The 14,829-nt window shown below is 47.0% G+C and overlaps 1 protein-coding gene across 4 annotated transcripts in view; it reads right to left on the bottom strand.

The window, feature by feature from the left end:
* Positions 1 to 14,829, bottom strand: part of LOC120240623 (BEN domain-containing protein 5) — a 1,403,952-nt gene continuing 1,389,123 nt past the window's right edge. The window contains exons 13-14 of one of the 4 annotated variants that reach the window (XM_039245392.1): positions 9,511 to 9,598; positions 127 to 188 (exon numbers count right to left, since the gene is read on the bottom strand). In XM_039245392.1, coding sequence (XP_039101323.1) covers positions 9,556 to 9,598 — 43 coding nt within the window. In that variant the 3' untranslated portion in view covers positions 127 to 188; positions 9,511 to 9,555. The other 3 variants (XM_039245389.1, XM_039245387.1, XM_039245388.1) reach the window with 3 other exon arrangements.

Raw genomic sequence — 14,829 nt, 5'->3', positions numbered from 1 at the left:
TCACTGTTAACCAAGACTTAAGATAAAGCATTGCTTTATTTATTCTGTCTGGCAGCTCAAGCATGCTCCATGGTGTCTATTACACGGTGATGTTAATTAGGTCCGCAGCACTGCACCTTCTGTATGCAAGGTTCGCCGTGTCACCCGCTGGTCTCGTCTCTCCAGAGGTGTCTGGTTCAGCATCAGGTCTGAGGGCAGAGAGAATCTTTGGGAAGCGGGCATCACCACCATGCCACTGAGCCAAGTATGAAAATGTAGTACCTAGATATCCTGCCTATAGCATTAGGATCTAACAACTTGATGCGCTTTTCATGGTTGCTATAAGACCATCTTTCAGGGTAGGCGATTGGAGGAGGACTCCCTAGAACCCCCAAATGGCAAAACTCCTCAGTGATCACCTACTCCAACAGGCTCATTTTATAGGGAAACTGAGGCTTAGAGAGGGAGAGGGACTTTTCTAAAGTTATGTAAATGCTAATGGGCTGGAATTAGATATTTTTGCTCCCAGTTCTGGCTCTATCTAATGCATCATTTCGAAGTCCCTGCCGCTTGCCCTCCTCCCCTTCTACTGTATGTAGAATGGGTGCATCCAGAGGATGTTCAGGCGTTGTCGCCACTACAGCCACTTCCCCTGAAGTTCCTGAAATGAATCCTGTGAATCAGGAGAGCAATCAGTCTTTTTTTCTTTTGTTTTTTTAAAGTAGACTTCATACCCATCATGGAGCCCAATGTGGGGCTTGAACTCAAGACCCTGAGCTCAAGGCCTGGGCTGAGATCAAGAGTCAGACACTTAACTGACTGAACCACCCAGGCTCCCCAGAAATCTTTCTTTTATTCCATTCCGGAGATAAGATTCAGACTCAGAGGGCAAAGATGACAGCAGCTAAGTGGGGCTTGAATCCACGTTTCTGGGTTAACACTCTTTCTAACAAACCACTCAGCCTGCCCAAGGGTCAATGAATGAATCGACAAAAGAATGAAAGAATGAATGTTAAACTTCCCTAAAGAGTGAATTTAGGCACGCACGATGAGCCAGGCTTAATGTAGCAAAGTTCCCAATCCTGTATATTTGCATTTCAACCAAGTCAGCGTGCCCAGCCCCCTGGAGCTGATCCATGGGCCAGAGCGATGAAGTATTTATTTCACAGCTGTGGACCCTCCACTCGGACCACCACTCAGTGCTCAGCTTTGCTTAGAGCAGGCCCTCAGTGAGTGTATTTAAAACTGAACAGAAATGAGCATGCTGGAGCCACAGCATTCAGCTCTCCAGGAGAAATGTGGAGAGGTGCTGGGGGAGTTAAGGGAGCAGCCTCTCTCTTCCTAACACCGCATCACACCAGGGTTGTTTTGTTTTGTTTACCTTTAATCAAGGCTGGCCTGAAGAAGGAGAGAGAGAGAAACAGGGACACCAAGGCTGAGATACAGGCAAGAGATCTAAACAGGAGCTCACCTACTGACAGGGTCAGGCAAAGGGCTCTTGGCAAGCCTCCCACCCTGGGGACTGGCCTGGCTGGGATCCACATCAGCCTTCACTGGGACTGGGAAGGGGAGGTGGCCTTGACATCCTGCTGGGCTCAGTCCCAGGGAGGCTGGGCCTAGGGGGTGACCCATTAATATGAATGAAATGTTGAGACATTAGACAGAATTTCAAACAGAAACTTAACCTAGGACCTCTGAGTAGGAGTTGATGTAAAAATGTGCTTAGAATCTGCAATGATATGTCACTCATACTCAGTAAAGCACACATAAACATTCACAACTATGAAAAAACCATGCATTTTCATACCCAGACATAAAAAAGTTACTTATAAAAGCTGTACACACAATATAAATATACAAGTGTACACACACACACACACACACGCACACACACTCAAATCCTACCTAATTGGTTTCTCTCTTTCACCTCTCCCAGCCTCTCTCCATCCCTCTTTTTCCTTTTTCTCTTTCCCATGGATGCCCTTAGCCTTAAAGTCTGAAGCTTCCTCTATGGGCCTGTAGGCTAGGTTTATTCCACTTTGCCCAGAGATGTCAGGGTTTGCCCTTATTTACTAAGTTCTGGAGGAAGGGAGAGAGGGAGGCCATCAGCCTTACAGAAATGTTCTGCTCAGAGCAGCCACCCTCAGCTTCATTTCCAGCAGCAGCAGCAGCATACCACAAACTCTCACTAAAAGGTTACTCTCTGCCTGGCCTTGTGCTCAGCCCTGGGACCTGAGCAATGAGTAAGATCCCAAGAACTGTGCAAAGTTGGGCTGGGAAGATAGAGCTGATACACAAGAAATGCGAAATACAAAGCTATTACTAAGTGCCAGATGAGATGTTTAGACAATAGTTCTCTAGCAGCTCAGAGGAAGAGTTATCTATGAGGGCTAGAAGATCAGGGAGGACTTCCTGGAGGAGGAGTCTTGAAGGACAGGTAGGTATCAGGGCAGCAGATGAATGGGAAGTGACTGGCAAACATAAGATGTTTAAGAAGTTTTGTTGGATGAATGAATGGTAGGATGATCTAGGTCAAAGGCAAGGCATAGACCAAGTGGGAAATTTTATGAGGTCTCAGTTCTTAGAAGGGGAGAAAATACTGGGAAATATTTTTTCAAAATATTGTACTTTCTCGTTGATCCTGTCTGGATCCTCACAATATGCAGGAGTAGGTTGGTTGAGGACTATGCCCCCATAACAAAGAGTACGAAGCTGAAAGCGCTTGGAGCTCTGAGAGTAACTCAAGACAGGGCAAGACATTTAGGTAATGTCACCCGGCCAGGCAGTATCAGAGCTGGGAGCAGAATCTGGTTTCCTAATGGCTATGTCTTTCAAGCCTTCTGGCTTTACAGTTTGAGTTCTGGGGGTGGGCAGTGGGCTGGGGTGGAGGAAGAGAAAGCCTTTGGGATATTTAGAAGGAAAAATCCTTGTTGCTGGTGATGAGCACCTACTTTTTAATGCAGGAACAGGGCCAGGGATGTGCTCACAGAGGGGCTAGGCCTCCTTTCTACTACTCCAGGCCGACCTCCTGGCAAAACCTCTCTCCTGCCATTACAAGTCCAAGGGTAGCTCCCGCTCTGCCTGTTAAGATACTTTGGCAGTTGTTTCAAAGGAAGAGACTCTGGCCTGGAGGCCGTACAGCGACACGCAGCTACAGAGGAGATTGCTAGAGCCAGGCTCGGAGGGATACGGCAAAAGAAGGCCATGACGAGAACCCACATGAACCGGTGCACTCCCGGAGGCTTTTAATAAACCAATGTCTTTCATAATTAAATATTTACGGTCTTGTCAGTCTTGACACAGTACACGAGGAGGTGGAGAGAAAGTGGAAAGAACAGAAGCACCGGAGTCTGGTGACATCCAGGCTCCGCCACGTCAGCTCTGCAGCTTCGGCCAGATTCCTTCACCTCCTAAGCTTCTTCAGGGGGGTGTTGTTGAGACCGTGGAAGACAAGCAGCCGTGCAGGGCCCGGCACTAAGCGGGTGGCACTCGGTGGCAGAGCAGCGGCAGCAGGAGCAGGAGCGCTGGTAGTAGATCGGCCATGGCAGTAGGAGCACTGGTGGTGGTGGTAGTCATCGTCGTCCTAGGAGTAGTAGTAGTAGGCTAACAAGAACAGTAGTAGCAGTAGCAGTAGTAGAAGCAGCAGCACCAATAGTAGTAACAGCAGCAGTAGTGGTGGTGGTAGTAGTAGTAGATGGTGGTAGTAGCAGATGGTGGTAGTGGTAGATGGCGGTAGTGGTAGATGGCGGTAGTAGCAGTAACAGCAGCAGCAGTAGTGGTGGTGGTGGTGGTAGTAGTAGTAGATGGTGGTAGTGGTAGATGGTGGTGGTAGTGGTAGCAGCAGCAGCAGCAACAACAACAATAGTTGTTTTTACTGCTATAAGAAAAGATGGTCCAATTGTCTTGAGCTCCAATAAAAAATTTGGCCGTCAAGAAAGAACTAGAGATGAAGTAATTCTGTTTCCTCCAGCTCCCCACAGCGAGTGTGGCCTTGAAGACTGTCCAGGACTCCAGGCCCAAAGCACTCACTCCACCACACCACGCCACCCTTCATGACGAGTTGGAACTTCATTCCGCAGGTAAAGGGAGCCACGGAGGAAGTCTGAGCAGCTGAATGTCTCCGAGAGCTTTGGGAAGAGGGGTCTGTAATCAGGATCCAGTTATTAGGATAAGCTCAGGATGGTGTTTTGGATTTGAGACTCGTTCTTTCTTTTATTCTGCTACACTCACTGAGTGCCTCTGACGTGTCTGGAGCTGTAGTAGGCGCTATGAGAGGTACAGAGAGGAGAAAAACCCCATCTCTGCTCTCAAAGAAATGAAACCATACTGGAGAGATGACAGTCCTGGCAGTGGAATAACTGATAAATAGATAAATAAGTGCTGGGGACACAAGGAAAGGAAGCACTTAATTACAACTGATGAGACTGGGATTGGATGCCACAGAGCTGAATGATGAGAAGCATTTTCTTTAGTTGAGAAGAGTAGAAATGGTGGCTGGATCTGAGAGACACTGAGCAGACTGAACCATCAGGATGTGCCACCTCATCAGAAGGGAGGTTGAAAGACACAAAAGCAGGATGACATCCAGGTTCCTGACTTAGACAATTGATTTGAAAGAGGTGCCACAAACGCGGGGTCATATTTTACAGAGATCCCGTCAGCACCTCTGGCGAGAGAGCGAGGGGGTTAGCAGGACAGCATGTGGAGGCAGGGCAGGGAAGGAAGGAGGGGCTGTGGCAGCAATCCAGGTAGGATGCGACGGTGGGAGTGAACGGGAGGGAGAGCAAGGAAAGGGAGAGGAAGGAAGATGCACAGCAAGCCTGCCAGAAGTACTTCTCCATTTTAATGGTGAGGAAAGTAACCTGCTTTGAATGATGCACAAGGCAAAAATAGCACGTGGTGGAGCTGAGGTTAAACCTCAAGTCTAGGGACTCCAGAGTCACTTCTTTCCGCTGCTTGCAGGCAGACGTATAGTGGGGGCAGAAGCAATGGGCTTTGGGGACCGGCTGACTGCGTGGGGAGAGGAAAAGAAGGGGGTTAAGCCCATGGCAAGGCTTCGGGCCGGGGTGACTAGGTGGAAAAAGAAGACATTAACCCAGACAGACGATGCCAGGGAGAGAAGCAGATTTGCACTGAAGATTGACATAAGGTCGGCCCAAAATAGATCCCAGGTCTTTGGGGACAAGCCAAGTTTGAGCATCAAGGAGCTAGAAAAGGCATCACGAGGACAACTTTGTGAACTGGCCAGGCTTAGTACTGAGGTTTGGGGTTGAACCACAGGACAGAGAGGTGTGGCAGAGATGGGCTCCCGCCTCGGCGTGGTCCTAGTTATTTCCCAGCTGTGGGACCACAGGCAAGGGACTTTACTACACTGATCTGTTTCTTCATCTGCAAGATGGGGAGTAACGCCGGGAGCTGGGTGACAGTGGGAAGAGCTGACAGAGGGAGAGAGCTCAGGGAGGCCCAAGTCGCAGCCAGCACAGCACGTGGGCGTGTGAACTTCAGAGACCATCCCTGAGAAGATGCATGCTAATCACAGACAACACAGAAAGGGTGTCTAATAAATGCTGCTAAGATTCTTTTGTTATTTTAATAAAATGTTATGTCACAGAACCTATACTCCTTTCTCTTTTTAGCCTTGTCAGTCCTGCCTCAATTCAGGTTTGGGACCATGGTGCCCAACACTATATTCCCCTCTGTTCAGAGCCCCAACTTTCCTCTTCCTCACGGGTCCAGGGCCACTACTTCTCTCCCAATGTTTTTCATTCCACCCTCAGTGAGCACAGCCCCTGCCGCATGATCCATGTTAATGCTGAAGCCACAGTGATGAGTAAGACCTAGGTCCCTGGCCTCACACTGATCCCTCAGTGTGACTGTCACTTTTCCGGACACTTCTCTCACCCCTGTCCTCTACTTAGGAAGAGTTGTTACCCCTGTCCTTGCTTTACTGGAGCATAAAGAAAATTTTTGGCTCCAAGACAACGTGTTCTCAACCTTAGCAAGCAAGTAAGAGGTGAATAGGGGTGGAGGTGATTTGGGGAAAGAGTTCTACTCTATGCCAGGTATTTTATAGATGTTATGACAGTTTTTAGACAACTTTCACTGAGGTATAATTGATATATGAAATCTGCACAAATTTAATGTATACTATTTGATGAGTTTGGACATATGTAAGCACCCGTTATACCAGCCACAATCAAGGTAAATGGACATGTCCATCACCTCCAGAAGTTTCCTTGTGCCTCTTTCTTGTCATTGTTGTTTGTTTTTGTTGTTGTTACTGTTGCTGTGAGAACTTCACATGAGCTCTACTGTCTTAACAAACATCTAGGTGTTATTAATTACAGGCATTCTGTTGTACATAGATTTTTATTATATTAATCCTCACAATAACTATGGGAGGTAGATTATCCTTCCCAGGGCTTAAAGAGGTTAAATTCTTTGCCCAAAGCCATACAGCTAGTTAACAGAGAGCTGGGATTCACATTTCAGTTTATCTGAGTTTTTAAACCCAGGCTGCTCTTAGGATGTTATAATGTCTCCCTTCTGTTTGCTCTGGTGCCCCTCTTGGCTGAGCCAAGCCATGAAAAGGATCTCTACTCTTGGTGCCCTTAAAATGCTCTGAAGGCAGGACTCAGGGGAAGAATTCTGAACAACAAGTTGGGGGACACTGCAGGCTCAGCTCACACAGTCTAGAAGGGAGATCATCTGCATGGGGTTAGTAACCCAGAGGGTGCCAGGATGGGTCCTGTGATAACTACCTAGCTGAGCTTCTAGAAGCCCTGGGAGATATGGAAGCCTCTGGATGTCAAGTGATAAATGGGCCACTTGCCCCAACCCTACCCTGTTAGAGTGTTCAGCATGAACTCAGGTAGGTGTGAGTGAGAGACAGGAGGAAGACAAGGTTTCAACAACAGGTGCTAAAAAGTCCTGAAATCCTTACTCATACACCCAACCTAAAAATTATGTGTTCTCTGCTTCTCTCCCCTTCTCTGCTACCTCTAGGTGATGCCATTGTTCACTTGTTGTTCTGCTTTTACCTGTTCTTCTGTTTTGACCTGATTTTTACTAGAGACCAATAGAGAAGGCCCAGTGTAGAGCAGTGGAAAGGGAGCTGGGTTTGAATTCAGATTCTCACCAGCCAGATGAATGCCAACAAAGAATTTTACTTTTAGGAGTCTCAATTTTCTTACCCGGGGAAAGTAAAAAATGATATGTCAAGGGGCTGTTGGGAATATTAAATAAGGCAACGGATGCAAAGGCATCTAGCACAATGTTTCACACACAACAAATGCCCAATCAATACTCAGCAGGTATATGAACTAAGGCTCAATGAATGTTAATAACTCCAGACCTGCATGTTGGCATTACTCTTACTACTTAGGAAAGTGAGCCAGAGTCCTCTTAGGTAGGTCTCAGGTGTGGCATTTATCATGGGAAAGGATACAGGCTCATCCCATGCTCCTGCCCCAAAGGCAACTGGGAAATCTCTCAGCTAAAGGTCCCCTGCTGCCACAGGCATTGTCATCAGAGGCAGGTGACTCCACATCTGCTGTGGGCGTCTCCACAAAGAATCTGAGTGGCCTCTGGCTTGCCTACCATAGCTTTTGAAGGTAAATAGGCCGTTAGTCCTGTCTCTGAGCCTCTGGACTAGAGGAGAACAAAGTTGTCACTGTTTACAGAAAAATGTGTGAGGGCCAGGTAGAAGACCAGTATGTCTCTCCTTCTCCACCCTTCCTTTTGGCAGTTATCTCACTTTCCTCAAAACACTGGGTCGGTAGCCCTTTCTACCTGCTTGAGTCTCTGTGCAGAGATGAGGGTGGGCGGGCAGGAAGAGAGGCTGGAGCGCCCCCTGCTGGGGCTGGGGCTTCTAGTAGCTTCTGGCTGATTCACCTGCCAGGTTGGTGCTGTCTGCCATCTGCATGCTGAAAACCTTCCTCACTAACTTGAGACCATAGGTGTGACTTGGTCCAAGAAAGCTAGGGAGTTGCCGAACAGGCCAAGGTCACAGGGAGGTCTACTGGCAACCCCTGGTCTCTTGGATAGCCCTTTCCTCTCTGCTCCACCAATGGAAAGAAGCAGTAGTCCTATTGCAAACATATCCTGCAGTCTGCCTCATAGCTATGAGGCATTTTTCCCTCTTAAGGAATTCTAAATGTCTGCAGGGTCCATATACTGTAATTCAGAGACATTTAGTGTCATTTGTTCTGCATTAAATGATACTTTTTTATACCGTAAACTCCATTCTCTGACATCAAGAATGTAACCACCTGCTTCATGCCGTCCCCTTCCAGAGTTAGACACCAGGAGATGATGCCGCAGAGAATCCGACATCCTCTTAGGGAAGGAGCCCCCTACATTTCCTCCATGACAGATGTTCATTCAGACTGTTTGCATACATCTGGTGATGGGGAGCTCACTGTCTCCCCATGAAGCCCATCCAATGGCTGGAAACTATTTACTGGAAACTTTTCCTCATTGAGCTGACATCCGTCTTAAGGAGACTACCTCCCTGGATTTGGTTCTTACCTTTGGCAACACAGAACATGTTTGTTTCTTTTGGACAAAAAGAATGTCCAAGATGTTCTTTCGGCTTTTTAAACATTGTGATCTCATTTTCCTACTTCCACCCCCTCTTATTTTTCATCTCAGGGATAAACAGCTCATCTCTTTCTCTGTTTCCAATGGGAAATTATTTGCACACATCTCATCAAGATGTGATCTTGGTCACACCCCAAACAATACAGCTGTCATTCGTTGAGTACCCTTGCTGACATTTCCCAGACCTCAGCTTGTTAAACCTACATAACAACTGTAATGAGGCTGGTCTTACTATTACCATCTTGCAGGTGAGGAAACTAAAATTCAGATGGATAAAATAACTTGCCCAAGATCACACAGACAGAAACAGGATTTGGATGCAGAGTTAGAACCCAGAGTTGCCTGGCTCCAAGTTTTTGCTTTTAACCTACCAGCCTACCTGGGTTATGAGGCCTGTGATCCAATACATGAATGCAGTTTTTTTTTTTTTAAAGAATGACGGGTTTTTTTTTTTCGTTTGTTTTTTAATGTTTTATTTATTTCTAGGAGAGAGAGAAAGAGACAGCGTGAGCAGGGGAGGGTCAGAGAGAGAGGGAGTCACAGACTGAAACAGGCTCCAGGCTCTGAGCTGGCAGTCAGCACAGAGCCCGACGCGGGGCTCGAACCCACGAACCGCGAGATCATGACCTAAGTGAAAGTCGGACGCTTAACCGACTAAGCCACCCAGGCACCCCATGAATGTAGTTTTTAAAAAGCGGGGCCTAACTATGGTCACAACGTTATGGGAACAGTCTGACCAGGAAAAATAGATCTGCACCGTCACCGTGCCTGCTTTCTGCAGCCTGCCTCTGTTCATGCTATCTCAGGAGATGCTGCCATTTCTGAAAGACCTGCCGTGCTCTTGGCTCAACGTTGAGCTGGTTGTACTCAGCTAAACTCCCCAGGACTCTGACACAGGAGCTGCTGGAAAGTCAAGTCTTGACTGCTCACCCTCATCCTGATGACAGAGACCCTGACAGCACAGTGCGAGTTACATCAAATTTGGGTTGGCTCGCTGGTTCTTGCGGGAGTGGAAGACCTAAAGGGAAGGGCACCAAGAACGTTCAGAGGAACAGAAGAGCTGCATAAACCACTTTATTTGTGTCCCTCTGGACAATAGGAACCCAGAGGAGAAGCTGTATATACAACACAACATTTGTAGCCAACTAACATATGGTTCTTTGTTATCATTTCTGAAAACCAATAAACAAAGAGAGAATAAGCTTTGCTTTCAATTTTTGCAACGAACTTCAAAAATCTCCATCCCAAAGCAAAAGAATGCTTAACTGGAGCTTTGTGCTAAAGGCCCCCTCTACCTCGAGCCTCCCTTCCTCTCCCTATCTCCAAATCCTCATTTCCGGGAGGTCATTTTAATTAGCAGGCTGTCATGGTGACTCAGCCTGCTGCTTCACAGACGGAAAGGGAGCAGGCTCCCCTGGACCCATTCATCATACAAAGGCACTTTACTCTTTAGAAAAATGCACAAGATTTAGCTTTCCCACCTTGGGGATCGCTACCGCTGCTGTTTTATTTTATCAGCCCCTTGCCTCGGGGGGCACTCTCTTGTCTTTCACATCTCCTTTACCTGGCAATCTGCCTTCCCCCATCGCAGGGTATCCATGCCCACCTCTTCAGTGGCTGGGTGTGACACCGGAATCTAGCGATCGGGACCAGGACAGACCTTTTGGAAGCAGTGACCAATGCTTTTTTGTCTTTGGAGCTAAAGTTTCAGTTAAACTCCCCAGGTCATTGGGAAATGCATGCAGCTCATAGACACAGTGATAATATGCCTCGGACCACTGTGATTTCAAAACTTCTGTCCCATTGTTCCCAACAGCACATGGTGTTGTATGTGTTGCTGATGTTGTTTTGGATCAGTGCGTTTGGACAGTGCATTTCTAAAACTGTAAACCACCGTCACCTAGTCTCAAAGTAGCTCTACAACTTTAAAAGGTAAAAGGGGCTTCAAAAAGCACTGACCTGAGATGTGCCAAACCTCTAAAAAAGGGGTGGGTAGCTTTTCCTCTTCCTGTGAGGATCTCTGTGTTGTGGAAAAAGCATCTGTACTTGCTTGGTTCGAGCTTCCTATTTTGTTCCCGAGCCTTACGCTGAAGTCCCACAATTGATTTTCCATTGGTAAAAGGGAAAATTGACAATGACATTTCTCATTTTTTCCTTCCCTTTCACTAGCTTCTTTGTTACCCCACACCCTTACTTTGGACACTAGAGAAGGGTGATTGATTCCGTGCCCCAGCAGAAAAAGCATGCTCCTGCCCCCGCAAGCCCTCCCTGGACTCCGTGTCCTTAAACAGAGTTTGAAGGGCCCTTGTGGTTCACTGAGCTCTTCTTGTCCCCTTTGCCGTTAGGGTGGTTCCTGGCCGGGCCCCGCGGGAGGGGGTACTTGTAGGGAGGGGGCTTTTCTTTCCTGCAAAGGGGAGATAACAGAGAGAGAAAAGAAAGACAGCACATATATACACACTGGATTGAAATCATTTCTGTGTGTGTCTATCTCCCCCACTGAACTGTGACCTGGGAGCAGTGGCTTGTCTTCCTCTTCTCTGTGTCCCTGACACCCAGCCCAGGGCCTGGTTCAAAGCAGGCATCAACACGCAACAAATGACTGCTAGGTGGATGGATGGATGGATACTTTGTATCATTCTGGTTCTAGAGAAACTGATCACAGCTCCAACTCTTCCACATTTCCACCTTGATTCTAATTCATTCTATCCAATTCACAATGAGATGGGGATGGACACACAGAAGACCTGGGTGAGCCTGGGACCTCATTCCCCTTCGTAACCATCGTGGGCTCCAGAGTCACCTTTATATTCCTCAGAACAGCCTAATTATGGCATTTTGAGGGGAGTCTGTCTCCCCCACAAGCTCGGGTGATCTTGTAAGGTGGAGATGTGTCTGGTTCATCTTTGAGTCTCAGGACTGAGTACCCAATGCAGTATCCTTACTACTACTCTTCAGTACCTGCCTTCTCTCTGTTAGGCTCACCTGCTAGACTCCAAGCTCCTTTGCAGACAAAAGACAAGCTCTTTTTGTATTTTCCCTCACATGGGACCTTGTTTGTTTTGTTGACTGATAAATTGATGTGCCATTCATTCATGTGTTGGACTAAGATTTGTTTGCAAAGGAAAGGGTAGGCTTTAGATCCAGAAAGAACTCACCAGAGTTCCTAGGTCAGCTATGTGACCTTGGGATGTGAGAGATGTGACCTTGGGAGAGTTATTTAACCTCTCTGGGCTTTATTTGTAAAATGGTGATAAAATATTCCCATCTTGCAGGGCTGTTGTTAGGTGAAATAATAGGAGTAAATGCACCTAAAGCAGTCTCCCTTTGTCTGCTGTAACTGACAAAGTCATGGTGCTGGATATTAGGTACGGTCCCATGGTCTCCAGAGATGACAAAGATGAGTCAGACATTGATGCTGTCTGTCATCAAGCTGCTTACAATTTAGCAGAGGAGAGAGTTGCACAAAATAACTACATAAAATAATAAGAATTACAAAGCACGATAGAAAGTGGCAAACGCCATATGCAGGGAATCTCTCTTGGGCTGTTTGAATTAGGACTGAAGAAGCAACTTCTTGGAGCCCATCATGCTCTGACCTTGGAGTACCCATTTTCCTTCACTGTTGAGGGGTCATGACTAAGGTAAAAATGTAAAAGGTGGCAGCACACAACAGGGACACCTTGCCCTAACATCTCTTCCCAACCAGGAGGCTTCGCTGCTGGAAATTCCACTTGCTGTAGGACCCAGCTAGCCTGGCAAAGCTGTCTAGCATGGGTGAGATACACTTAGACTTCAGGACCTGTCTACAGCCTAGAGCACACACTTTTAATGTTGTTTACAGGCAGTGTGATCCTGAAGTCCCCTCCTTTCTTTTTGTCTTCTGTTTCTTAATTTCTAAAATAGGGAGAAGAGCCCATGTCTTTCTGCCTCATAGACTCTGGTAAATAGGCATTAGGGGAGAGCTTTGCAGATTATAGGGTACCATTCATATGTCATTGAGGGGTGTGGTTCTTAACACCAACAGCAGCATGGGAAGTAAGGTGGGTATATTTTCATGGGGGTAAAGGAGGGCACGCTTCCCCTAGAGAGACAAGCCCAGTACAATCACAAGTGGGGCAGCCCTAGGTAGATGGTGGCATGGGAGCAGTGTGAATGTGCAAATGACTGGTAAAGAGATTCTGTAAGTAAAGATGGGGGCAAAGAGAGAGAAAAGGCATTGGAAGACAAATACCCCAACACTGGGCCTCTGTTCCTCTTCCTATAATGCCTTCCTCCACCTCTCCAGACTCACTTGGAAAGCTGACTTCCCAGAAAATAACCTCTCCTTCCTCAAGACTTCTGCAGTACTTTGTGCCTCACCCTCAGCAAACCATTTTCTAGGCAGTTCTCTGCCTATCTGTTTTTCTCACTAGATTGTGAATTGAATGCATTTGCCTTTTCTCTAGAATTCCCGAGCAAAGTTCAGGCTGGGCATGGATTAGGAGCTTGAGGAGTATTGGATGAGTAAAAATGAACGTTTGATCTTATCCTTACCATCTCCATTGCTCTAAACATAAGAATGTCATTGCCTCAGAATGTGTCTTTTCTAGGCCCCGCTTCCTGCCTTCCACTCTGTCTCCAACATGGAATACCTTCTCTCCATTTTCTGTTTCACCCATTTAAGATCTACATGTCCTTTAAAACCAGGTTCAAAACCCACTTCCTCCCTGAAGCCTCCTTGGGATAGTCCTGTTGGCTGTAAATGCTGGACAGATGGGAGGGGAATTTCTGGTTGGGTGTCACTGTTCTTTCCTAAAACATGAAGGGGTTGAAGTCAATAATTCCTAGGGGCTTCATCAGTTTTGGCATTCTATAATTCATATATTTGGGGCTTATTTAAGGTTTACTCCCTGCTATGCTGTGCACTGTGCACTAACTATACAGGAATGACCCAAGATAGCCCCTTAAGGAGAAATCTGTCTAGCGGAGAATCCAAATGTGCAAGGGTGCCATGACAATACTCTATGGGACATGTAATGCTACAGGTGTGTGCAAAATGCAGCTAGGCACCCAGCAGAAAGGAAGCAGCTCCGTCTCAGGTGAAGAAGGACAGTGAAGCAGAAGGACAGGTGTGATGTTTTGAATGGACTTTGAAAAGTATGCAGGAATTCACCATCCAGAGACAGAATGCGAGAACATTTTCAGGAAGAGAAAAAAGGAAGAACAAAGACATAGGGACATGGATGCAGTTGACTTGTTCAGACTGAAGCATGAGGTGTAAAGTGGTAGAAAGCAGATGGGGTGGAGAGGGTGCTCACAGGGGAAGAGATGTGCTGACAAGCTGCAAATGAAGGTCAAGTTGTAAGCCAGAGCTTTGAAGAGCAAGAAGAGGAACTGGAACATTAACCTGAAGGTAATGGGGAGCCGTGGAAGGAAGGTGAAAGGGAGTATAACCTGATATGTAGCTGAGCACTTTCCCACACTGTTTGGTATCTTTGCATGTTACATGCCTTTCTCTGTAACCAAGGCTCCTGATGGGCAGGGGCTCTCTAGGTCCCCTGACACCCAGTGCACAGCCTGACACATGGTGGGCTCCTGTGTGCTGAGTAGCTGATCATTCCCCCCCCATCAGCACACACATCCAAATCCCACCATGGATCCAGGCTTTCCAGCCTGTCACCGAGCCTGAGCCTACCCCGCACTCAGAGACCAGCCCACCTTCCACGCTCATGCTCTATCTCCCCACAGAGGCTCACCTGGCCTGTTCATTTTTTTCTGATTTGCATCCACCTTGATGGGACCTTTTCAGCTTTAGCTCTGTGGCTATGTTACTGTGGTCCGGATAAGTGTGCGGTCTCAGCTTTGGTCATTAAGGCCATGTCCCTGAGGCTATGCTTTTGGGCCCATACTAATGGCCCTCCCCAGGGACCCTCACTGAAGGGTGACCCAGACCAAATAGGCTCCCACCAGCACATGGGTAAAAACTGACATATTATAATTATCCACAGTGAGGGGAGAAAACTAAGATTAATTTTGAGTCAAAACATGTAATTTTCCTTTAAAGCCAGAACTACTCTTTCACTTACATTATTTGATGCTTGGGTGGAAAATAATACAAAAAAAGGGGACACACTCAAGTCCCAAATCAGAGCCTGTGTCCTGGGAATTCATTTCTCAAGTGTTGCCGACTAACTGAGAGTTCAGTGATATTCATAGTTTGATGAGACAAAGGTGTGAGGATGGAGGGGGAGTTTTTTGTTTTAAATTTAA

This window comes from Hyaena hyaena, unplaced genomic scaffold (genome assembly GCF_003009895.1).
Source record: "Hyaena hyaena isolate Hyena2069 unplaced genomic scaffold, ASM300989v1 scaffold_257, whole genome shotgun sequence".
Taxonomy (NCBI): Eukaryota; Metazoa; Chordata; class Mammalia; order Carnivora; family Hyaenidae; genus Hyaena; species Hyaena hyaena.
The sequence above is the reverse complement of the archived record's forward strand: the minus strand, read 5'-3'. Positions and strand labels throughout refer to the sequence as shown.